At 38.0% G+C, this 26,263-nt stretch overlaps 1 protein-coding gene across 1 annotated transcript; it reads left to right on the top strand.

The window, feature by feature from the left end:
* Positions 1 to 1,887: 1,887 nt before the first annotated feature.
* VAPA (VAMP associated protein A) lies at positions 1,888 to 25,651 on the top strand. The gene is made up of 6 exons (XM_088524073.1): positions 1,888 to 2,029; positions 14,994 to 15,146; positions 18,707 to 18,810; positions 20,269 to 20,349; positions 23,627 to 23,803; positions 25,160 to 25,651. Exons 1-6 carry the CDS (start codon positions 1,954 to 1,956, stop codon positions 25,316 to 25,318), a joined length of 750 nt encoding a protein of 249 aa, XP_088380199.1. The 5' UTR covers positions 1,888 to 1,953; the 3' UTR covers positions 25,319 to 25,651.
* The last annotated feature ends 612 nt before the right edge of the window (positions 25,652 to 26,263 follow it).

Here is a 26,263-nt window from a genome sequence, read left to right as displayed (position 1 = left end):
ACTTGTTTAATGAGTATCATATAATAAGTATGTAGAAGCAAAACTACAGCCTGACAAGTTACAGGCCTTCAGCAATTTTTTCCTGTATATACCACATAACTCCACCTATTAAAGCTGACCTCAATTAGGTAAAAATACTCCCAGATACTTTTCTACAGATTAGGACAACATATTCCATACAACTCTTCCTTCTGGCTGAAGTAGGGGCATTCAATGAGGAAATTAAGACAGCCTCAATTCTTACTGTGCTGAGCTGACATTGAAAGTCACTTAAGTGATTGTTTTCACAGTATTTATTATTAGGATATATTTTCCAAACAAGTTATTTAGAAATCATCAGGTTTTAGATGGATTTGGATGGCTATATTATTTCTCTTTAGTTTATCATTCGTGAATTCAAATAATCAGGACTTGTTATCTGCCCCATGTAGTATTAATATACTGGCCTACAATGAAAACAGTGTATGTTAAAAAAAAAAATGAAAGTGATGAATATACTTCACTCATGCCTATTAAAAGCTTTCATTTCTCATTCAAATTTTTTAAGAGACAAATATCATTCATAACAGAGTCTCTACTGGAGAATTTTTAGACTAGATTTTGCCTATTTGAGAGCTGTATCTTTTTACCATGAAGATCTGAAAAGTCCACATCAATCTGACTCACAAAATGGTAGGATTGCCCTCACGCTGGTCATCCTAAAGCAGATACTGGCACATGAGGGAAAACAGGAGTTGGCTCTACCATCTCAGTCCTCATCTGTGTCACGATTCTGGGCCCGAGCTACGGCCGTCACTGGCTCCAAGGATACGGTGACGGCCCAGTTTGACCTTTTTCTTTCTCTAGTGCCTCTCTGCCACCTATCTTGAACCAAGGTGGGAGATGCCCTTCCTGTCTCCCCCATTTTGGTTTGCTCTGCTCTCACCCTCTTGTTCCTGAGTGCTGCTGCCCTGCTCCTAGCCTGGCGTGGGTCCCTCCTCACTGCTGGCTTGGCACTGAGGATCATTTTCAGGGGAACTCGTCTATCCAGGACACCTTGACTGCCACTATCCTCTACCTACTGGGGACAGGAAAACAGCAGCTGGCAGTGTGGCCTGCCCGCCCTTTTCTTCAGGACAGGCACCTCCAGGGCCGCTGGCCTCAGCAAAGCCGGGAACTGCAAGGGCTTTAGATGCCGCTGGGAACCCGCGAGGAGCGCACGGCAGGGTGGCCAACAGCCCGTACTCCGCGCGCAGCAGGGGCCGTGGCTGCGGGATGACCTTGCAGCGCTGCGGGACGAGCCCTCTCTGCAGGGGCCGGCGGGCCAGGCGGCACCGCCGCCACCACCCCGGGGCGGCGCCGCCATCTCGGCACCGCGTTAGCGCCAACGGCCGCCCCGCCCCGCGGGGAACCACCGCTCCCGGCATGGCGCGCGCGCGCGCGGGGCACGTCGGGACACGTAGTTCCCCCCGCGGCGCTTAGCGGCAGAGCGCGCAGAGCCCGTGGCCCGCCCCCCTCCCCCCGCCACGCAGCGGCGCATGCGCGGCGCTCCCCCCTCCCTCCAGCGCGGGGGCGGCTGGGAGGGGCGGGGCGGGGCCGCTCGCTGGCGCTAACTGTCAACCGGCGCGGGGGGAGCGAGGTGCGCTGCGCATGCGCGCCGTGTCCCGCCGCCGCCTCCGCCGCCGCCCTCGTGCCTGCGGAGGGGCTGGTGCCGCCACCGCCACCGGGCTGCTGAGCGCGGCCGCGAGCCGGGCCTGGCGAGGCCGCGCGGTGCAGCACCGCCCGCAGCGGCTGTGGTGAGCCGAGCCGAGGCGACCGGTCCTCGGCCCTAGCACCGAGCAGCCACCGCCGCCGCCTGCCCTCGCTGCGAGGGAGCGGCGCCGCCGCGCGGCCTCCCCGCCTCCCCGTCCCGCTCCTCCCCCCGCCCCCCTTCCCCGTCCCCCGCCGCTCCTCCCGCGGTAGCGAGCGAGCGAGATGGCGGCCGCCGGCGCTCTGGCGAAGCACGAGCAGATCCTCGTGCTCGATCCGCCCACCGACCTCAAATTCAAAGGTGAGGGGGAGCCCGCGCGCGCAGGGCCGGGGCCGGGCAGCGGGGCCGCCTCCCCGCTCGCCCGGGGCCGCCGCGGCGCGGGGAGGGGGCGGCGCGGAGCCGGTGCGCGGGCGCCGCCGCCGCCATCTTGGGCTCCCGCGGCGCCTCGAGCGTGTCCGAGGCGGCGGCAGCGCCGGGGCCCGCTGCAACCGCGGCGCTGCCGGGGGGCGCGGGGCCGCCTCCCTCCTCCCCGCCCGCCCCGGCCCCCGCGCCCGCCAAACGCGCGGCCCGGCCGGGGAGGAGCCTCCTGCCCGGGGGGATCTCGCCCCTGTCACCGCAGCGGGGCCGAGAGGGCCTCGGCTGCCTTCGCGACGGGCCTTATTTATTACTTATTATTCCAATTTTTCTATTGTTATTGTTTCTCCCACGCTCTGGCACCTCTCCGAGGCCGGCTCTTAACTGCCGCCGATCCCGTGCCGGTGTTTTGCGCCATCACGCTTGGCACGGGCAGCGGGTGATGCGCCCCGGTGCTCGCAGCCTCCCGCTCAGGGAGCCCGGCCTCCAGAGCGGCACCCCGTTCTGCCGCCCCCTGCGCCCGCCGTTCAGACTCGGGCAGGGTTTCCCTTGCACGCGCCCGAAGTTCCTGTGTTCCAGGTGTTTCACGCCAGCCTTATGACTGTGAGCGCCGGGAGATGTGCCTGTCGGAATAGGCTCCAGATAGGCTTTATCACTTCTTTTTTTTTTCTTTCCGCTCCTAATAAATCACAAATTAGTTGTGAAAGGACAGCTCCTCTTCAAAGCTTAAGAGGAAATCTTGAAAAGTAAGGATCTAAAAAAAAAAAAAGCCCCATGATGTAATATCCAGCTTTCACTGTTCACTCTGTGTGTGTATACATATATATATATATATAAATAAATAAATAATGGCCGTCGAAAAAAATCTTGACAGGATTTTTTTTTAATACATTCTATATATATTTTTTTCAGTGTTCAGTTCTTCTGAACTTACATTTTAAGTTTTAGAACGGTGTCTGCGTATGCACTTTGTTAAGCCTGCAAAATTTTCTACTTTATTTTCTATTTTCAGTAAGCTCATTTTTATGTTATGTTAGGGGGTTAAAACCCACTTTATGGTGCATTCTTTTTTAATGGTCATCTAGAGTAAATGAGTATTTATTTTACAGTGCAACATTGCATTCCTCCCAAATACCTTTGATTGACCTGGCTTTCATAAATTTTACATTTGGTTTATCAGAAAGATAAAGAAAAAAAAAAGCATAGTGTATTGGAATTTCAAGTGCAGGCAAAACTGTAGTAGTTTATTTGTTGGATCACATATCTTAGTTTTTGACAGCTTCAATTTTTAAATTGCACATTCACAGGTAGAGCCAAAACTGTAGTGAAAGTGGTGGGTTTTTTTTTTTTTTCTCCTCTCTCTTCCTCCTTCCACTTGCATTGGTGTTACTAAAATGCTGCCAGGTTTGGCTGCCTTTGAAATTTCAATAGACTGTGCTTTTCTTGCAAGAGGAAGTCAGTGGAAAATTCATGTATTTAAAATTCACGTATTTAAGAAAAAAAAAAAAAACAAAAAAGCCATGTCTAGCTTGAAGGTTGCAAGGAGAGTGTCTTCAAGCTGAAAGTAAGCTGTATTTGTGATACATAACAAACTGTTGATATAAGGAATGCCAAATAAATACTGGATTAGAGCTCTGTATGAAGCAACTGTCAGTCAATAGTGTTTATTGGGGTGCCTGTTTATGTGTTTGTAGTACACAACATGTATTCTTTAGGCCTGAGCTTTGGTTTCTGGCTAATGCATCTGCTAGGAAAATTGCAGTAGAACAGGCTAAGAGAAACCAAGACACAAATCATAATGAGACTGCAACATTTTAATACCCTATAGAACAAGAAGGACATCAGAGGTTCTCTCAATAAGTATCTTCTAACTGCTTATTTTTCTGAGATGTTTAAAAAGGTTTGTATGCTACGAACAGTAGTTCATTTCTAAAGTATTGTATTGAAGAGTATGAGATTGATAGATAGAGGTTCTGAGTATTATCTTTTAAAATAAATAGATTGGCTAGTGAGAAATATTATGCCTCTGAATAAGTGTAACTATGTAGAAAATCATATGACTTCGCTTAAAAAAAAAAATTACTACTTCAGCATAGCTGATTGTCCAAAGTTCTTTTATTGCGACAATTGTCCGTGGTTGACTTAATGCTGATGATATGATGTTTGTGTAACAGACCTGGTTTAAGTCTAAAGATCTGAGTGGAAGAACATAGTTGTTTTGGTTTTCTTGCCTCAGAGAGTGGTTCATACTTTCTACTCTGGTTTTATTTGGATTTGCTGGCATTTGGGATAATAATTGTTAGTGTGCTTTTATGCCAACTGTGGCTTAGATGAAGAAGTAAGGAGGACTGGAGCAACTTTTGGCAAAATCTAAAATTTGTGTTTGCTTGGTGAATCTCTTCTTCATTTTAAGTTACTCATCGGCAAAAACGAGGGTTATAAAGCATTTGTGCTGAACTTCATTCCACACAATTCAGAGGGAGGTCTAAAAAGGTGTCCGATGATGGTTAACTCATTCCAGGCTTTCAGTCACAGACAGAAATGGGTAATCCTGTATTTGTAGTATCTTGCATTCCTAGAAATCTCAGTCATTAATAGCATTTTCTTTGAGCATGATTATCTCATTCTTTTTTCTGTTATAGGAAGGTTTCTTTGGATTGTGGAACTGTCAGGAAATACCTAAAGAAAACTGTGTAACAAATGAGTACGATTCAGAATATTGTGCAGATGTTGGAAGGGAGATAAATATCCTTAAAGGGATAGAAAAGAGACAGCGAATAGGATACAGAATATTGCTTCAGAGACGCACTGGGAAACTGATGCATGGTCCTTGTATTCAGGTCTTAAGCTACATTACTCCTTTAGGTTTGTTTTCTTTTGTAGACATTTTGTTTAGCTTTCCAAATCTGAAATTGGGTTTGTTTAGATTTGCATAGGAAGAATTGAAATACGAGATACTCAAAAGCAACTAACTTGGCAAGTGGAACATCTTTTGCTTCTAGTATTAGGGTCTTTTCATGTCTTGTGCATACAATCATTGTCTGTAGCACGATGTAGTAAATATTGCTGTAGTTTGCAGTTGATTCCTTGTAAGTGTATATTATATATATGCATATTTAACTAGTTATATAAATAAGTAGCAGTACTTGCAAATTTCAACTTAAAGCTTTCCAGCCTTATTGTGGAATTTCAAGGGGTCTTCATTAAACCAAAGAAGCCACTTACCTTTTTAAGTAGTTTGCATTTAAGTTGGTCTTGGTTAATTGTCCTTTTTACAAAAGCTTCTCCAAATCTTTGTAACAGTCATAAGAGATGCTTTTACAACACCTAATTGGAAATCAACCCTAATTGATTTGATGAGCCTTGTGAGCTTAGTAAACAGTGTTCAGAATTTATTTCAAGTAATTCAAAGGTGTCTGACTGGGAATATTTCCAGATTTTATGAAATCTTCTCAATTCTCAATGGTTATCCTTTACTGAAGTTTCTTCTTACAAGTATGCGAAATCCAGTTGCATTGCTTTTTGTGAAGTGGGGAGCCACAATTCTCCATTTTTTTAAAAATGTTTTTATCACATTGATGCTTGAAGTGTCAGAAATATGTAGCTTGAAATTAACTCTAAAACATGTCAATGTCCAAATAATTTTCCCTTTGATGCTTTGAATTAGTGGAAGTGATCAGTATAACTGATGATTGTTAATCAGAAATTAGTTAGGTTTTTCATCTAGGATTGTTAGTGCATAAAATCATTTGTCAGCCTGCATATGTTCAAATAGCTATTTTCAGGTAAAGTAGTAAGTCCTTCACTGTAATATTTCAGCTCATTCTGAAGTGCCAGTGCCCATGACCTTTTAAATAAAACAAAAATATTGGTGTAGATTATAAAATAATCACTGTGCTGCTATTGGTACACAAACAGTATGTTACTGCAAATTGAGAAGGTGGAATTGAAATGTAAAAATAGCTCACTGTTAAATCCATCCTCAGCCCTCAAGATCGGTTGCCAAAATTGGCCCAGGATATCTTTTAGTGTAGGCAGAGTTTGAACTCCTTAAATGTGATGTAACTGCCTTATTTGAGTGCGTCTTGATTAGGTCAAATTTTACACCCTATTCTCACACTGCTGAAAGTACTGGTAAGTTTGTGGCATTCTGGCTTCTCTGGCTTTCTTAGATGGACAGAAAATCTTCCTGAATGAAGATACCAGGAAATTAAAATAGTATTTTTTGAAACTAAGCAGTGAGAATGCAGGAGGTGTATGTTGTGGGGAGGGAGGACGGGAAATGGTTGTAAATGAATGCTGGCACAGTTGTGACTTTTTTGACACTTCAGAATGATTCTTTCCCCCTCCTTTTTTTTTTTTTTTTTCCTCCTTCCCTGTGGCTATAAACAAATATTATTTAACAAGAAAGCTCGAATATCTCATTATGTTGAATCCCAGTATTCAACAAGTAGTCTTTATTTTATTTTGTTTTTAAATTGGAAGAGATTACTGACATTATTTTGTCTTCTTGTATTTCTGTTCATCAATTCTTTGTTCACATAGATTATTTGTTAATATATACTTTTTATTAATGCATATCATAAAATTAAACTTGAGACAGTGATTAGTGTGAATGCATTGAGGGATGGAATGGAGGAGGTTTATTTTATTTTTTTAGGCTTGTTGCTTATGAGGTGATGTGGTAATTCTTAAGCCTGTACCTCAAAGTGAGGCCGCATTTGAAACTGGCTAATAAAAAGAGCTTGGGTTAATCTGTCAAGCCCGGTGTATTGTATGTATCAGACTATATTTTGGCACATCAAGTTTGTCTCTTTAATTTATTTCCCTGGCTTTTAATATTCAGGTATGTATGATTTCACTTTAAGCATAGAAGAACACAGCAGTAAAGATTTAGATGTGTTGTCCTTGCCTTGCAATGAATAGAACTCGATTTTATTAATATTGCACCTTCAGTAAACAGGCACACACTGTCTGAACCTCCCCGTGCTTTTTCTCTGGTCATCAGTGTAAAAGTTTCACCTTTACACACAGTTACGACAAAGTGCCTACTCATTGTGCTTGTTGATAAACTAATCAAGTGTTTGAGGTCACTATAAACATACAATTAATTTTGTAAAAATATTACATCACATATGCGTCCTATATCATTGTTTAAAGGTCAAATTGAGAAATAGAACTGTATCATGAACAAGAAAAGCTGTTAAATGAGTTGGGTAGTAGATCTGAATGGTTATCTTACTGATGGGCCATTGTAGTATTGAAGGTTGCTCCTGGTTTGTCTCCAATGTGGTTTCTGAATCTGCTCTACTTTCTGCCCGTCTTCTGGAAATGTTTGTTAACCAGATTTTTGTGAGCATCAGTGATTAAAGGGTTATAACATGCACCGCTTGGAAGCCATACGTTCAAATTGGAAAAGGCTGCTGGAGAGAACTTGCTGTATGTAAAGTGAGGGGATAAAGCTCACTGATGAGAAAAATACTACATCTTCCAATGTGAAAGCTGTCAAAATTGAAGACTGCTTTCATCAAACGAGCTGGATAAATGCGTATATGCTAATGTCTTGTTTAAAAAAAAAAATTAAAATTTTTTATGAGGGTGTTGTTTCTCATGTGGCACTTGTTGAAAACAGAAATGTAGAAACAAACGTTAGATTTCAGCATCTATGTTTTCCTTAAGATAGTAAGATGTTTTATGATTTCTAATCACCTCAGCCTCTTCAGCTTCTCATGAAGTTTTGTGTCTTGCTAAATTGGTATTTTGTTATTTCATTGCATTGTAAATCACTTGGAAATGTAGATGTCACATTTAATCTTACAGTTTGAAAGTATTCATTTAGAACTTGGTTATGCGAATTAAATATTTTTAACTTCATTTCTATATGAACAAGGTCTTGATAGTGAAGTGTATTTTGCAGAAGATGCTGTTATAGGATTCAGCACTTGGTTTTTAATAGCATGTACAAGGATGAAAAAGAAAGTTGCTTACCTGTGACAGTCACATCAGTTTTTGTATGTTATTTTTAAGTGTGGTTACACTTGGATTAAATTTTAATTTGATATCTGAATGCCTGAAAAGGCCTGACCTTGACAATATGAAAAAATATAATTAAAAACATGGAAGTAAATGGAACGTGGAATAAAAAGCCCGAGTGTCCTGGGTGCATGCCCCAATCTTAGCTTCTCTAGCTGTGTCTCTTCTCTTGGGCTTTCCGCCTTTCCCTGTAGCAGCCCAACAAAATCCAATCTGAACGCTGGTTTTATTGCATGTGATTAAATTATTTGATACATAACTGCAAAACTAATAATTAAGTTGCAGGTGGAAGGAGCTTGGTGTTGTAGGCACAATCCATAAAACAGACTGCAACAAAGTATGGGCCTGCTGGAAGCTTAGTAAAGAAGTTTCTCAAGGATTGGATTTCGGTTTGAGCTTGTTTTAGTATCTTAGTACAAGTAGGATTGTGTTCGTGGATCTTGTTGGTAATGCAAAGTTGGAGATACGATGAATGAGGGGGAGGAAAAAGTGTTTGATGTCCACTAATAGAATTTTTTGATTCTTGGCTCGTTTTATCTGGAAGTAGTGAAGCCAGACTAAGACTAGAGCATAGTGCCTTATCAGAGGCTTATTGTGAATGTGATGCTTTGTGAAAAGGGGCAAATGTGATACCCTAGACCATTAATACCTAGATTTTGTATCGAGGAAAGTATTAATGAAGCTTTGATACCAGGTATATGGTCAGATGCCTAGTCCCAAGAAAATGAACTGAAGTAGGAATAGTGTAAGGAAAAAATGACTAATGTAAATAAAGTAGAAGTTTGGCTTGCTCACCTCAGTAAAAGTAAGGTTGAAATGGGATCTGATTGCTATATATAAATATATTAGAGGTGAGTGCTAGAGAAGAGAAAAAGCCATGTCGGCTGAAGGGTGTAGGACTGGTACAAAAATGAATTAGCATCAAGCATCCATGAATATATAAATCTGTATATACTTTATTTGAATTTCAAATCTAAATCATGTGAGTCTGAACCAACCTTTTACTAAATTATGTGAGTAAGAACACTGATCAGATGCCGTCTTACAAAACAGTTGGTTTAAGGAGGCCGTTTAGAAGGTTCCTCGTAGGTTACCAGGTTATGATGTTCCAAAGGGATTGCTCGGACAAAGGTAATACTTAATTGTAGGCTTAAGTCATTTAAGTCATGATATATTCCAAGATGTAAGAAAGGCTTAACTGATATAAGTAGTTTTGCTTTAAATTTTCTTTATAAGAAGGATTATTCATGAAATTAAAAAGCATGTATATAGAAAAAATTAATCTGTGTGTGAAGTCCATAATTAGAATTCATAGCGGTGTGTTGTCAATTTAATATGGACCCTAAATCTCATATACCAATGAAAATAAAAATAGTTTGGGTTTATTTTGGATAGTTGCCAGACATCACTTCACTTGCATGTTACAGCTCAACTTAGAACTCCAAGTAATTCTAGAGAGTTGAGCGATCAGATTTTGGAAAAAATGCGCTAGTTGCGCTAGCTTAGCTCATTACTATAGACGTGACGATAATGAGGGAATTGATTTTGACTATGTCAGAGTGAAAAGATAGAGTACAACTTTTATTTAAAGCACATGTTTAATTTTTTCCTGAGTAGCAGTAGGATGTGCTCTGCTTGGGAAATGGAGATTGGTACTCCGTGGATCCAGAGAAACCTTTTACTTCTGGATGGAAGGTCACTGGAATCTTTAGTTCTGCTCTGAAATTGAACTGAACTGTTAATGCCTTTGGGAGCTGTTCCAATATTAGCTAGGCCTGTCTAGAGAAAATTTAAATCTCAGCCTTTTTAGACTGGTCTCTATTCTATGCCAAGTAAACTTGGACACCGTCTAAAAACTAAACACCTGGAACTGGTTTGGGGGTGTGTATTATTATTATTATTTTTTTAAAAAAAAACAAATTTTCTGCCCGTACTGGGAGAAATGTAAATAAAGGGGGGAAAAAGTTCCTTGTTATGTTGTTGGGTTGCCATTTGCAAGGAAAATGGCCATAATCACAATAATTTTTTGCCTTGTGTTTAGTATTTGAGCCTGACAGCGTTGGTAGCAAGTTCCTGCGGCGGGGGGGAGATAGCGTAGGGGGGAAGTGTTGGATAACTGCCTTTGGTCAGGTGTTCTGCAGGAAGTCTGATTTCCTTGGAATGCTGTGAGTCATTACAGCTGTCATCTGAAATAATTACCTGTGTTCTGATTGCTGCTATGTACTTTGAAGAGTATTTTGTATGATGCAATTCAGATCAGAAAGATTTATCTAACTGGAGGTTTCATATTTGAGAATGTCCTAAGTTGCGATATATTGAACATCAGGCCATGGAACTTTGGTGCCGCTAAAACCTTTTGTCATTAGATTCTTAAGACTATCCTAATAAAATTATAAACTATCATTTTTAATATGTTTTTTATATGGAGTACTATGTATTTGGTAAGAAAAACGCTATAATGAAATAAAGCTAAATTGCAGATAAAGAATTTACACTAATGTGGTGGTTAAGTTTAACAAGCTTTTCTAACGTTACTAATGACACTTATTTAAATGCTCACTTCTAAATAAGGGATAATGGAGATTTTAATAAAAAATAAATAATGGACACGTGATTGGATCTAGGCTGTTAGTTTTAAAACTGAAACTAAATACAGACAGTAACTCTGGTTCAAGTTACTTTATGTTATACCATGTTATTAATAGTGACTTTTTTATTGCTTAGGAAGCCTTTGTCCATACCTACCATAAAATGCAAGGTATTCCTTTTTTTAGTCTGCATTTTTATCCAATATATTAACTGACAAACATGCTCTTTGCCAGATTTCATGGTTCCCATCTGTGCTTGTAATCAGCCCTTGGATAGATGTCATTTCATTTTCACTGGCTTTTTTGGTTACCAATGACAGGTCAATAACAAATGGATGAATCTGGAAGAAACTGTAAGAAAACAATCTTTGCTCTGTCAAGTTTGAAGCTCCAGGGTATTTATGTCTTTTCCACGTCTGAGGGGCAAGCAAAAGATTTTGATGGCCATTTCTCTTGCTACCTGTTCCCGGTAAGGTGTGCATGTCACATCTGTGCAAGCACCTCTGATAACCCGGAAGTGGGTTGTTCATGAGCTGTGTGTCCCTTGGGCAGAGGTAGACAAGCTTTTTTAGGATTGAAGAGTGGATGTTCTCTGAACGCCCTCCTTAAAGGAAAGATCTGTGATATGCATAGTTAGCATGAATGTTGACAAAGTGTCATGGTGGGGAGCTTGAGTAAAATCTGTTCTTGCCCATGATAAGCAAGACACACAACACGCAACTGTACAACTGTAAAAAATAGATTCCAGGCAACCAGGTGTGTCAGCTCTCTCGTATATTGGCATTCTGACATGTGCAGGTGGATTAGAATTATTAGCAATTTTGCAAGCGCCATAGCAAGAAGCGAAAGATTCTAGTATTGATGTAATATATGGATATGTACTTGAAAGCCATGATTATTTGTAGATATTATTAATCTTGAAATTTCATGTACTGATTATTCCTGGTGATTCAGACCTCTAATGTTAAAGCATTAATTTATGAGGCCTAAGCTGTTATGCATCATAGACTACAAATATAATTTAAACAGGTGATTTGTTAGGTTTAGAAATTTTCTTCCTTGTGATTTTATGGGATGTTTGAATGTTGTTTTTTTTTTTTTTCTTTTTTTTTTCCTTTGGTTATTTCAAGAGGAAAGTAAATGCATGATGTTCACTGGCAACAGATGTTATGAATCTCATTAGGTTATTTTCACAAATGAATGAGTATTAATTTTTTAAAAATGTAATTGCAGGAAACTAATGACATTCCTCTTGTGGCTTACTTTATGCCACCAAAGTTTTTTTTTCTGCCTTTGAAGAACATCCAAAATTAATACAAAAACCCATTTGAAGCATTTTGAAGGCGTGTTTGTATATTTTTTAAGATTACCTTTATCTGGTCTGGCAATCAAGGTAGTTTGGCAACTGAACACCAGCCCTTCTTTTCTAGATGTCTGTCTTTCAGTGTTTTCAATTGGGACCAAAGTTCATCTGCAAAATGCAAGTTTCAGCTTAACACTGACAACTTGTCTCCTCCTTATACTTTTTTCTTTTTTAATATATATAAATATGCTGTTATGGTAGTATAATAGTATAACATGAAATATCAGTGTTCTCAGAGGCTTTTAGAATAACTGTATAAATTCATATGAAGGAAAACATGAAGGTAATAGACATCAGTGTCCTGTCTACGCTGAAGGAAAACTGGAGTCTCTGACTATCAGAAGCTGTGCTATTGCCCCAAGTCCCCTGGGAAGTAAATGCATTCCTTTCAACTTCATTACAATCTGTGTTTATGTGTATAAATACATATATATGATGGTTGCTTATATCACAGTGGATACTTCAGCCAGCTACTTTTTTTTTTTTTTTTTTTTTTTTTTTTTAAGTTCTCAGTAGTGTTGTCACTATCCTGCATTACATCACAGGAAAGACCTGCTTTCTGTACGTCCAGCCCATTTTTTTGAGTGTGTCTTTGTTCTTGTCCTGGTGTGACTCTCAAAAAGGAGAGCAAATCACTGACGTGCTTCTACTTCAGAAGATTAAATGGACTTATCTTCCAGGCATGAAAGACTGACTCAGCCAGAAGACACTGTATAAGTATCAGATCTTGGAACAGTTACAGTTCAGCATCTTAAATTGAAAGTAATGGTAAACTTAAAGCATAAACTAAAGTTAATAACCTGTTCTTGAATTTTTGAATAATGTATGCTCATTTTTATATAAATTATTTGCCTTTTATTTGAAAATGTTATGTAATGCTATCCAAAGATAAATTCTTCTTTCCTTTTAGACAGTGTTGTTCTGTGCCACTCGTGTGTACCTCATGATAGTCTTTTCTGACTTTCTAAGAATTGAGCTTTTGATAACAAAACCTTTCCTGTTCTCAACAATTCTTCCTATTTGCTCTGTACTGCCGGCAAGAGGAGATATTTGTTGTCATCTCTTTTTCCTTGGATACTACAGAATGAAAAGGTTCTTTTAAGCTGATCTTTACTATTCAATATAGGTACATTTGCATCATCACGGGTTATATCATGTAGTTTAGACTATGCTTCTTTGCTGGATGCTAGCAGATACCTAGTGGCTTGCTGTGTTCAGAAGGTCTTTCTCCAGCCTGCCCATGCTCGGGTCATTGTGGGCTGTCAATATGCTATTGCATTTCCTGAAGAGCTGGGTTCTGCCAGAAAAAGTGAAGTTTAGTATTTTTACTTTTTTGTTTCCATCTGTGCACCAGTTCTGTCACCAGCTATTTATTAAATTGGACAGTTGTGGGTCTGGGGAAGTTTTATATAGATTTTTCCGTTAAGGCTCTTAGAAAGCAGGTAGTTGTTAAAAGGGTGCTGTAGGCCTTGAAAAAGATTTCAGTCCAGTCTTGGAGAAACATTAAATACTAAAAAATGTTGCTGAAGATAAAGGCTGGTTGGGGGAGGGTGGGGAGTATCTAGGAAATGTGTCGAAAAACTGCTCCTTCCATGTTTTGAGATAAGTCCATTTGTGAATGAAGTAGCTCCTTTTGTTGATAGCAGTGCCTTTCAACATTAGCCTCTGAACTAAGCCTTTGTTTTGCTTGATTTTTTTTTTGAGGAGAATTTCTTTAGCAATAGTTTTCATGAAGATTGAGAAGCAGTTGGAGCTTCCTCTTCTTGCTTTAACCACAGGTTGTCTAGAGTTGCAGTAAAAAAAGGCTTTGCAAACCAAATCCGAAGTGTTGTGTGTAGTCGGGCACTGTAGGGTGCCTAGATTACAAGGCAATGCTTAGATTGACTATAAAATTTTCATAATAGCTACCATAAAAAAATACTTGTATAGCTCTAAAAGTAAATGTTTGGTCCATTCTGAGTATATTGACAGCCTTATATTTATAGGCATTTTCAGATACTTGATATTGGTTCTGTGGGACACAGGTGTTATTTTGGATCAAGCTCTATAAGCAAATATGACTGAATACAGCATGAGCTACTGAGTGGCAAGTGGCAAGAAGCTTTGAAGCAGTTTTGTAAATAGTCCTGGGAGGGCACCACTTCATGTTTGCTTGGAGAGATATATATATAAAGCCTTGTTATATGGAAAGTTTTCCCAAAATGAGCAAACAAAACCCAGAACCCCCTTTCTAAATGTATGTACTAAAAATTGCTAAATAAATTTCATGTTTATACAAAAATCCCGTTCCTGGTTTCTGGTGCCTGCACAGTCTTGCTTTCAGATATTGTAAGTATTAAGGGAGATGAGTGCAATTCAGAACACTTACTTTGTTTCAGGCTGTTGCTTTATTGTATCGTGTGATTTCTGTTGGAAGAGGAGCTTGTACAGCTGCCTGCCTGTTGCTTGATCTTAGCCTCAGAGGTCACCATTCCTATCTTTATTTTAGAAAAAATAGAGTTTAGAGATTATGTGTAAATGGTGCATCATCAGTTAAGGCTGTAGTTGTTCATTCACACAATATACAGTTGAATTCTCAAGAACAGATATGTGATATCTCAGTATCAGAGTAAAAAGAAAAAAAGAGAGCATTCAAGACTACATTTTGTTTCTATTTCTAAAAATACAGCAAAATTTACTTAGCATGTGACTGTTGTTAGAAAAGCGTTCACATGTGCTTTCTGCAATACTTCATACTAATATTTTGATATTAGCATAACTAAAATGCTAAAACATATGTTGTAACCAAAAGAGTAAGTGCCTAATACGTTTTCTTCTGCTTTTAAAGTATAATATGACAGCAACAACCTTCTAAGAGTTATTGGTACTGTACGAAGGTCTTTTCCTAAAAATGTGTGTTTATTAAAAAAGCAATCCATTTTTTCAGGTCCCTTCACAGATGTAGTAACTACAAATCTTAAGCTACGAAACCCATCAGATAGAAAAGTATGCTTCAAAGTGAAGACCACGGCGCCTCGTCGGTACTGTGTGAGGCCAAACAGTGGAATTATTGATCCAGGATCGTCTGTTGTTGTTTCAGGTATGCATCTGCTCAGTTAAAGTTATGTGTTTTTAGAGGTTTTGTGAAATTCTCTCATAGTGATCTTAGACTTTTGGGAATGCATCAGCTTTTTAAAATTTTTAAATTCCAAAATGAAAACTGTTCATTATTAGTGCAACTAACTTTGGTAGAGCTGCAGTGATATAAGAAAATCTGCTCTCGAGAGTTATTTACCATCACATTTTTTGCACAGTTCTCTATGTAAGGCAGAAAGGAAGTTGAAAATGAGGAGTGACATTACCAGTGCCTTTGCTTCAGTTTTATCCTGCTTATATCATGAGGTGGGACATTGCTTGGCTACTCTGAAGTTTCACATTTGACAACTTATGGTATTTAAAAAATATGTATGTTTGGAATAGCAGGGTGGTTTGACCACAGTATTGATAACTGTTTTCTGGACTCTATAGTTTTGTATTTTTTTTCCCATTTATTACTTTGTGTTAAATGGCAACAATTAAATCACTTCTAAGAAGGATATTTTCTCTTATTTTATATAGAGCTAGAGTTGAAAAAAATCAACTACATTTGACTATAGAAATAGCCTTTCTTTAATCTATTTTTTTGGGGGGAGGGGAAGAGCAGAGAATGAGTCTGGGGCCAGATGATAGGTTTTTATCTATCTATCTTTTTTTTTTTTTTTTTTTTTTTTCCTCCTTCTCCCTCCCTTAAAGTCCATGTTGGTTTGGCTTGCATACTTTATTTGGACAGTCAGCAGAATTTTGGTAGATGGACATAAAATGGTTTAAGCTTATACTGGACTGTCAGAAAGACTGCATGTTAGGGATTGCGGGTGTGAACATTCCCAAAGAGTTGGGAAAAGAGAAGGTGCCCATATTTTGCCCTGGTAAATGCTTTTCGTAGATCATTCTCCTGATCATCCTGAGGTAGAAATCTCCTGAATATTGAGATTCTCAAGCCAGGGACTTCAAGAGGAGAGTCCTACGTTCCTGCGGACCCCCCACGTTTCCCAGCTTGGAGATTGAAAATCAGCTTTTGATAAGTTGTGGTTTTATAGGCTGTAGGAGATCTAGAGGCTCATAGGTGTAATGCCTGTAGCTGAAAGCAGTGTAATTAAGGTGGATACTCTTTTTGTAGAACCCCTGAAAAGCTGTAGCAAAGCAAAGGAGAACACTGAATAATTCTCAGAGCTTTTCATTTTCATATGTTTAGAGTGTTCAGTAGTTGAAAAGTTGGGCAAGTTGTTTCAGCTGATGGATTGAAAAGATGCAAGGAATAACTCAGGAAAATTGAGTTTGATTAATTAAAACCTTGGAGTAACTTTCTTTAAACTGTTTCTCTATTCTCATACAATATGCAGAGAGTGACTGTGTAAAACTTCAGTACTGCTTTCTGTGCACAGTCCAGCATACTATGTTTGAAAAATCACTTCTTGAAGGAATGTTTTCAGTATCGAAGTGGACTTAATTTCTCACTAGAACTTCGACTTTCAGCTCTTTTGTCCTGCCATATGTGGATTGTTTGACCACAATCATTTGGTGTCAACTACCTTTCCTCAGGGAAAGTCGGATGCAGTTGATGATCAAGATATTGCTGGAGTTCCTATTCAGTGAATTAGATTGAAGTATTCCATTTGCCTGTTTGTAGTTCTTTGAATATGCCTGTGAACATGCCTGTTTGCCGTGTTTGTAGTTCTTTAAATAGTTCCCCTTTTAAAATGGTCTTTTACAAATACTTGTGTAACTGTATTTCGACTTCGGGTTCACCGACAAAGGGAAACAGTGTAGTGTTGACTGAGTCTGTGGTTCGGATAACTGTAGATCTTGGATGTTCTTTTTTCTGTCTACCAGAAGCTTACGTATGGTTCTTTAGCCTAAGATACTTTTCAGACATATCTTCCCTGAAATACGGCACTTTTTTTTTTTTTTCATTTTTCTTCCTTTATATATATACTTTAGAAATATCTATTTCTTGCATAGTTGTATAGAGAATAACGACTCTGTCACTGAAACTCCGTGTTCAAAACTAAATAAATAAACTTTAGTCATTATAATGCATCATTCTGATTCAGAGTCAAGCTAGTTCTTTAATTTTTAGATATAGGATATATATATTTTTTTCTTTTTTCCAAAATACTAATTTGGAAAGACCCATTTTTCTTTACTCTTGATTTGCATAGTTTACCCTTTAATATGATACTTTAATTGTTATTGTATCATGTATAGTAATTGCTTGTTGATTTTTCTTTTCAGAATGTGACGTTCTATTTTTCCTTTCCAACTAATTTTAGATTTCTGACCCCTTTAAGATCAATTTTGCGGAGATAACTCCTTCAGCTTTGGAAATTTAACAAGAGTTGTTTTGGTTCCCTCTAGAAGTGATCTGAGAACTATTCAGTGATCCCAAGAGCACATGTTGAAAACTGTGGCTTCATATATTCATGTGGTTTGCCATGATTATTTAAAGCCTAATGAGAGCTTGAAGAGCTCTTTGATTCTGTGTATTGTCTTTACCTGTGCTGCTGTTCAGTCAATTTCAGCTGTGACCAAGTGGTCAAAAACCAAAGTTACTTAGCTGTGGATTTACTCAAGGTTTTGTCAGCATAAAAAGAAGTCCTCAGTGATGGAGAGCTGGCTTTGCTGCACTTCAGGTTGTTCCAGCACTTTCCATGGCGCACGAAAACTGAAGTATTGCCTGCTATTCAGTAGCCTGTTGACATGGTTTACCTCTAAGAATTGTTCTATTGGAACAGTTGGAAGAGGCCCTTAGCTTGCTCAGTTATGTTTTGAACAACAGTGACATCAAGAATTAAGGAAATCCAGCGGTTAAACCTTTCCAAATAGACTGTTTGAAAGCATGTCAAATACTGCAGTCTCAAATGAAGCATGTAAAGGAACTGAGCAACCTAAGGGCCTAAATTTTGAAACAATTTCAGGCAAATATTGTCAGATTCTATTGAAAGTTAAGAATTCGTTAAAACTTGAATAAAATATGTTGTGTAGTTATTCCGTAACTAAGCACTATAAGCCTTTTACTAAAAAATAAGGGGAGAGTGCACTGAATTTGAAGGCAGTCTGAAGAGGTGTTATTAAACCCCTGGCAACTTTTCCTCTTTTCTTTATGACGATGTCCTGTAATAGTTGTGGCTTGAATGAAGTATTTTAGTAACTTCAAATCTTGCTTATATTAATGTGTCTTTTTAAAAATTGGTTGAACTTTCCTCCTTGCGTGGGCCCTAACGTAAGTTCCCTTTTTACCCTGAGCAGCCGTTGTGATATGCACTATAAATCTTGTAATTTTTTTTTTCCATTCAATTAATCACCAAATGTGTTTTATTGCATGGAGAAAATCTTACAGTGTTTACTTTTCTTGTATGTCTGTCTTTCAGGATTTTTTTTTAACAGATCTTTAACAGTTGTAAAACTTGTTTCTACACTGTGTTTCTGCTCTATTTTCAGACCTGCCTTTGCATTTTAACTTGTGTCTCTCTACTAAGAAGTAAATCTGAAGTGGATAGCATGCTTACTACAGTGATTAGCTGAAGAAACACATAATCTTACACTTCTTTTTTTTTTGAACAGTAATGCTACAGCCTTTTGACTATGACCCAAATGAGAAGAGTAAACACAAGTTCATGGTACAGACAATCTATGCACCACCAAATATTTCAGATATGGAGGCAGTGGTGAGTAAAAAATGACGTAGAATGACTGCTGTAGATTTTTCTTTAAGACTTAGGTGTTAGGTTAAAGGCATCACTTACATGTGATTCATTTTTGAGGAGAAAAAAGTAGGATTTTCTCTGAAAAAAAATGGCTTCCCAATGTGATTCAGTGTTTTGAATATTAAGTACATGTTCAGTGCTTGGAGCTTGCATAGTGAACAGAAAGAAAGTAGTAATGAGTCTTGGATAAGATCAGTGTTAAAATGATGAGCCTTTTTATGCAGTTGAGTCTTATATGTAATTAATAGGAAGAGGATAAACAGATTGAGATTGGAGGAATGCCACAAATGTACAGGCTGAAGGCCTGAAGGAGCTCTATGAAATGAGCTCTGTGAAATTTGGTGTAAGAAATGTTTATTTGAAACATAGAATGGGTTTCTGAGGAATTAAGTATTGAAAAGGCTAAGACATGTCCCTCTGTAAAATATCCAAGGAGCTCAAGCCTGTACCCATGACAGATCTACTTTCTGTTTTGTAGAATGTCCTGTTGATTCAGTTCTTGGACAAATTGATTTGATGCAGATCTTGAAAAAAGAGATTTAGGGACTTAGTAGGATGGGATGTTTGTTCAGAAGTTGGGATACCAGTCCTTGACTTTCCAAGCTGTCAGCAATGGGAAGCCTTCAGTTGTCAGAGCATCCCCTTTAGCAGAGACAGGCTATGGCAGGCTCCCATAGTCATCTACATTTGGATCCAGGGGAATGATGCCCTGCTGTCTCTAAAAAGTGTTTTAAGGACTGCCTGTTTTTCCCTAGGTATGTTCAGTGTTCACTTTGGTAGTCTGAGGTAGAAGAGGATAGTTGAAACATAGGATAGAATTATATTTTGTAAAACTTTTAAAGCATGTAGCTAAAAAAATAACATTTTTCTTTCTTGTTGATCTAGTTTACTTATCACACTCTGATAGCTATTGGTTATGTGCAGTAAGTGAATTGTAGCTATTTGGTGAAGATTCAGAAATGTGCTTTAGAAATACCTTTCAAATAACTGATTTCTCAATGTATTATAGACTACTGCAAAACCAATCTTGCAGGAAATTGGTAATTGTAGTTATAAATTACTGTACAAATAATACCACTGAAGAAAGGAACAAAAAAATACAAGGATTTTTTGAGAGTGTTGGATCCTTTGGTCTTGAGGATCTGCAACTTAAAGGTAACTTCAGAGGACCAATAGCAACTGGAAACAGAAGTGCTGCAGCACTCAGTTCAGTCTCTGAGCCTAAAGATTTAAGGCAACCACAGGAGTAAAAATGTGATTTTCAGTAGGACAGAAAGATTCAAACCTATTTGAAGCATATTGCAGCTAGGGTAAGGTAATATTCAGCTATATGCAGGGAATTCTAGAAGCAAGTTCAGGAACTGTTCACTATTTCTATAAGTCTGACATGTTAAGTAACCATATAAATTGTTGTCTTAGTGGAAAGAGGCAAAACCTGATGAGTTAATGGACTCCAAGTTGAGATGTGTGTTTGAAATGCCCAACGAAAATGATAAACTGGTAAGTAAGAAAAAAGGAAGAAACTTTGATACGTTGCTTTTTATAGATGTGATTTGTTTTATGTAAATTGTCAGGTAAATGGATAGTAGGTGTTTGTACTGAATTAGAAATGCACAGTATACAGCTTCTCAGTGATTTTTCTCTGAATTTCACTGCGGCCTGATCTTCTCACCAAGATTAACTGTTTGATGGCTGCCTCTTAGAGCCCTTTATGATCCATTGTGAGTTCATACAATGTTGACAATGAATTCTTAATGATTTATTATAACTTGCTTTATGGTACCAGTGCCATGTATTTTGAACTAGCTGATCATGGAATATTAGAATTGAGGCATCTGTCTGCAGTCAGCTGATGGCTGAACTTGTAGTACGTGTCAAAGGTATATGCCTAAAACTGGTACCTGCAAGTTTGTTTTTCTTGTCTTTCTATGTAATGAAGAGAGTCTAGAAAACCAGCATTAAGAATGGCTTTTCTAGAAAGCTGAATTTTGGCAAGTTAAGCCAAAGCTGTGCTGTTTAAGGAATCCTGCCTTAATCAGAGGAAATGAATCTTACGTAGAAGGCAAATGGAACATTAACAGAAGTTTGGTTAATGTGTTACACAGTCTGAGTTTACTGCCCATAAGATCAGTTTAGCAATTCTAGAGAGAAACTGAATTCCACTTTACACTGGTGTAAGTGTGCATAAAAATGTAGTGAGGGAGTTGTATTAAATTTAAGTTTGAAAACTGACATTCTGTAGGCATGGCTGTACACTGCTGTGCAAAAAAGTCTTAAACACTGCATGATCTGTGGATAGCAAACTAGACTTTAAAAAGTAAAGGATGTAAATCAAAGTGCTTTTAGTTTAAAAAATTCTGTTTCTAATTCAGCTGAATTTAAAAAAGGAAGTACTGACTAGGGATGTGTGATGTGTATATGTGTATATATACACACATGCAAATACAACTTTAAAGGTAGTAGAAAGTATGGATATCAGACAAAAAATCCTTTTGCCTCCTTCCTGTTTTCCTTACTTCAAATACAATATTTTCTAATTGCATAGGAGATGATAGTTTTATGGCAAGACTGCAGAAGTCTTTTGTATTTCCTTATAGTTGCAGTAATAGGTAACTGTCAGTTAGTGCAAGCTTTGAAGAATGTGCCATCAGCATTTTGTTACCTTGATAACTCTAAATTCTGATTTATAGTCTCTTAATCCTGTAAATTCTGTGGTGCGGTTTCTTTTTTTTCCCTGCTGTTTTTAGCATTGTGAATTAAAGTGCTGATGCAGGATTTCTGTAAACAGTCTTATTCCCTCCATGCCTTTGAGTCTTTTTTTTTTTTTTTTTTTTTTTTTTTTTTAACACTGTCAAGTTTATAAAATAATCTCTAGGGTATATTGGAGTAAAGTTGCTACTGAAGCCATTTATATAAGACTGTGTGATTATTTGTATGCATAGAGGGTCTGAATGAAGACTGCTGGCTGGTCAGTGGTTGCCTTTACAACTATTCTTTTAATATGCCTTTTTGAGTGTAATATAAGGATATTTTAGACCAAATGTGAGTGTGATGGTGTAATTTTTTTATAAGTAATAACTTAAGCAGTGCAGGCATTTATTCAGCTGTTAGCTGCCTGTGTTAAATGTGAAATCTGTAAAGCCTAAACACTTTGGCTTTTTTCTGTTTATTAATATATTTTTAGTTACAGTTGCTAGAGAAATTGTATTGCTTTTCATTTTAGACCAAAATGTAGTCAGAAATGTAATGCTTTGTACAAAACAAATAGCTTTTGTACTTTTGTGAATGATATCTTCATATTTGTTGCCTATCTATAGTATTTATATTTTTCTAAGTAGCAATATGAGGTTGCAGAACCTAATTCTTTTGCGATTGATTTAGCTGCTCTTTTAAACCTTACCAAAAGAAATGAGTCAGGTCTTGAGAATAAGGCTCACCTGCCACCTCAGGATATACTTACACCAGGACACAAGTATTTTACTCCAGTCATCAACAACTTTCTTCAGATGCCTACCAGTCCTAGCCAGAAGGTTGGCACGAAGGAACCAGTCAGTGAGGTCAGAGAGCAGAAGAAGCAGATTTGCTCCAGGGAGATGAGCCGTAGGACCCCAGGGAGATTTCGGTAGTATTAAAGGAAACCTGTCTAGCTAGCATACTCACAGAAAAGAATCAAACTGTGCCCTGCTTACTCATGAGTAAGTATGCTGGTGGTGTGTGTGGTTTTTTTTTTTTTTTTTTTTTTTTTTTTTTTTTTAATCCCGTTAGGAGTACCTGTGTGATGTAGCAGGGTTTGGCTCTTAGGCTATTTGTGTAGAACTGAGGAAATTCTTGCAAATCACTCTATTTTATTTTTTATTTTTAGCTGCCCTATTATTACATAGGTATGTTAGCTTTTAATAAGTTTTCTTTTCCATTTAATACTTCCTTTGGGCTACTTCCTGATGTTCTGAAGGATGCAGTGTGGTCATGGTCTAAATGATGTGGCTGGAGAGCAAATCAAGCAAGAATAGAGGCTTAAATCTCTAATATAATTATTAGAGTGTCTGAGAGTATTGCTGTATGAATGCTGTGTTTTTATAAATGATGGCAGTTGAATCCACTGGATTTTTAATGTCTGCAGAAGATAATTGTATGCTTTGAGTGGAGTTGCAGGACCTGGATTCTTAATTTTATTTATGGCTTTCTTGCAGCCTTTTGTGTGGCTGCACACTTGTATTCCAAATTAGTATCTTTTATTTTAGTGCTTTGAGGCTTAAGGTCCATATTTGTGCAGTTCTTTGTTTTCTTTTAGGATGAAGTGCTCTAAGTACAAAATACTTTTTGCATGCATGCTTCATATTAATTTATAACTACTTAGTTTTAACAAATTAGTTTGTAACAACTTTCTTTACTCTTTTACTTTCATCTGTTTTTATTACTGCATTGTTTGCTTTCTCTATTTTTTTTTTTTTTGAGAGTTCCAATGCCATTTTGTGTATTTACTGTGTATTCCATGTATGCTTTCTTTTGGGTGCCTACTGGGGTCTGTGTTTAAAAAAAAATTGAATATTCCTTTCTGTTTCAGTGGCATTTGGGACATCATGTGGACAGTACAATTTTATATTATGTCTTAATGTTTGTACTAATCAGAATTGATGCTGATAACAAGCCTTGGATTAGATTACTGTAAATATAAACCTCATTGATCTATATTAATAGTTGGATTGTTTCAATTTTAAGCTGTAAATAATTTTTCTCTAGGTAAGTAAAATTCTCAAGCCATTCTTAATATTTGTAGAACGATATAGATGCAAGCAAATCTGCCCCAGTCCTGAATACATCTAAACAAGATGGACCGATGCCAAAACCCCATAGTGTTTCACTTAATGATACTGAAACAAGGAAGCTAGTGGAGGAGTGCAAAAGACTTCAGGCAGAAGTTATGAAGCTGTCGGATGAAAATCGGCTCCTGAGAGTAAGTTCTGCTTTCATATTTCCACTGAAGTGGGTGCCCCCTTCTTGATTGGAAGGTCTGGTTTATAATTAAGCTGATAAAGGTGTTTAATCTCCAGAAGTTAAGAAAGTATTTCAGAAAGTTGGTGTAGTTACTAGAATGTCAAAATACGTTTAAACAAGCTGGACCAGTGCCAAAACCACATGGGATTTCTCTTGATACTGAATCAGGGAAGATAGTGGAGGAGTGTAAAGGTCTTAAGCAGAAGTTAAGAAGCTGTCTGGTGAAAAGCAGCACCTGAGAGTAGGTTCTGCTTCTGTGTTTATACTGAGGAAGACCCTTTCTTACTGGCTGGAACAAGTATTGAGCAGTGTATGCTCTTACCCTTATTAGCTACGTTATTGTACCTCTTCTTGCGCAGTCTTTCATCTGTTGAATTTGTAGCTAAGTTTATTTCTAAAAGTTATGTTGATAAACTGATCAGGGAATTAGTGATTCCTGATGCAAGAATATGTGCAAGTAAAATAAACACTTAAAATATACTCTCCATTCCTCAGTGATGGAGATCATGTCATTGTTATGGATGAAATACTGAAGCTGCACCATTTTCTTAAAAAAAAAAAAAAAAAAAAAACAGTAAAGACACTCCCTTTAAGAGTGCTCTCAGTTACTTTGTGTCTATTTCGGTCTTAATTTGTAGCTCACTGTAATAAACTGCACTATTACTGATTTTTAAAATGAGCGAGAGTTAAAGAAGTATCACTATGCATCAAAAAATGTTAGTTGGCACAAACAAATGAATGGCTAGAGGTAGTAAACATACAATACATTACTTTCCAGTAGCTTTATATATTATTGCCATTCTAATAGCCCATGACTAGTCAATATGTGAGTTTGAGGAGGTTTTTTTGTGTGTAATTTGTTATTGGATACCTGAAAATTTCAGTGGCCATTAAAGCCTTTTAAAGAATCCTGAAATAATGCTGTCTTCTTACCCTGTGATTCTGGTTATACTAGCACTTAAAGAAGTACAGCACAAAATTACTGATTTTGGAACTGATAAGGAAATTACTGTTAAGGAATGACTGTTGTGTAATTCTTACTGTGTAAGTGAAAGCAAAAATCTTCATTGTGCCTACTAGGAACTCAAGGATTTTTCTTCTGTGGGAGTAAAGAAATAGGTGAATTATCTTGTCATTTGAGATGGTAGTTTGCAAGCCTCACATTTATTTCGGATTTTGGTGTTGTACACTGTTTTTCAAATGACTTTATTAAGTGCTCATGAGTAAAATTGGCTTTTGATTTAGGTTTTCGTGATTATTAAGAAGGCACATTCATAAATATTTTGCATGTATGTTTTTGTTTTTTCCCCCTTAGGATGAAGGCTTGAGGCTCAGAAAGGTAGCACACTCGGAAAAATCTGGATCACCCACAGCCTTGGCCCTCAGAGATAATGGCTCTAATTCTCTTCCTTCACTTCTTGTTGTAATTGCAGCCATTTTCATTGGATTCTTTCTAGGGAAGTTCATCTTGTAGAAAGAATGAGTGAGAGAAGCATGCAAAATGCTTTTCTTTTCCTTTTTTTTTTTTTCCTTTCTTTTTTTTTTTTTTTTTCTCCCTTGGCCAGAAAAAGATTTGTTTACCTACCACGTCACTGGTAGTAATGGCCCCACGGCCCAAGCGACCATTTTTGTGTACAGCATCATAACAGGCTTTGCCTTTAATGATCTCGCACGGTTAGAAAATGCAGTTTAAAAAGACAAACTGTTCGGCTACAGGACAAAATTGTACATTAAATCATCAATAGCAGCTGTCAGTTGCACATTCAGTCCTTTATGAAAATTCATAAATAAAGAATTGTTCTTTCTTTCTGTGGTTTTAATAAGAGTTCAAAAATTGTTCAGAGTCTTGTAAATGTTATTTTAATAATCCTTTAAAATTTTATCTGTTATTTTAATAATCCTTTAAAATTTTATCTGTTGCTGTTACCTCTTGGAAAAATGATTTATTAGATTGCTAATCCCACTCATTCAGGAATATGACAAGAGGTATTCTGGGGGAAATGGTGCCTCTTTCTGTGTAAATTTTCTCCTTACCTTACTTTGCTAATATCATGGCAGAATTTCTTTCTTATCCCTCGTGAGGCATTGTTGAGAGTTTTTTCATCCTTACAATCCTGTCCCATAATATTTAACATTACAAAAGAAATAAAATTGTTAACAGATTTTCTGCTGGGTAGCCTGTTTGTGTGTGTCGTACTTCTAGAAGGGATTCCTAACAAGTTCATTGTTCATGGTAATTTGCTGCTTGTAACAAATGGCTATTTTAAAATTTGTTTGCATAAGTCTCTGGCTTAGACTGTTGTAATTGAAGCTTGAAAAAATAATAAGGGTTTCCATTCTGTCTGTTAAAGTGAACTGTTTTCTGGCAGCTTTCAGCTACGGAGGAAATTGTCCAGTTTGTTTTGGGACAGAATAATTT

The sequence above is a fragment of the Tinamus guttatus genome, unplaced genomic scaffold (genome assembly GCF_059628265.1).
Source record: "Tinamus guttatus ecotype Peru unplaced genomic scaffold, ASM5962826v1 Tinamus_guttatus_pri_ptg000203l, whole genome shotgun sequence".
NCBI classification, from domain to species: domain Eukaryota; kingdom Metazoa; phylum Chordata; class Aves; order Tinamiformes; family Tinamidae; genus Tinamus; species Tinamus guttatus.
The sequence above is the reverse complement of the archived record's forward strand: the minus strand, read 5'-3'. Positions and strand labels throughout refer to the sequence as shown.

Coding starts and splice junctions, on each gene's coding strand:
- VAPA (XM_088524073.1), top strand. CDS start 1,954: ATGGCGGCCGCCGGCGCTCTGGCGAAGCACGAGCAGATCCTCGTGCTC. Junction 20,350..23,626: donor CCAACGAAAATGATAAACTG/GTAAGTAAGAAA, acceptor TAATATTTGTAG/AACGATATAGATGCAAGCAA. Junction 23,804..25,159: donor ATGAAAATCGGCTCCTGAGA/GTAAGTTCTGCT, acceptor TTTCCCCCTTAG/GATGAAGGCTTGAGGCTCAG.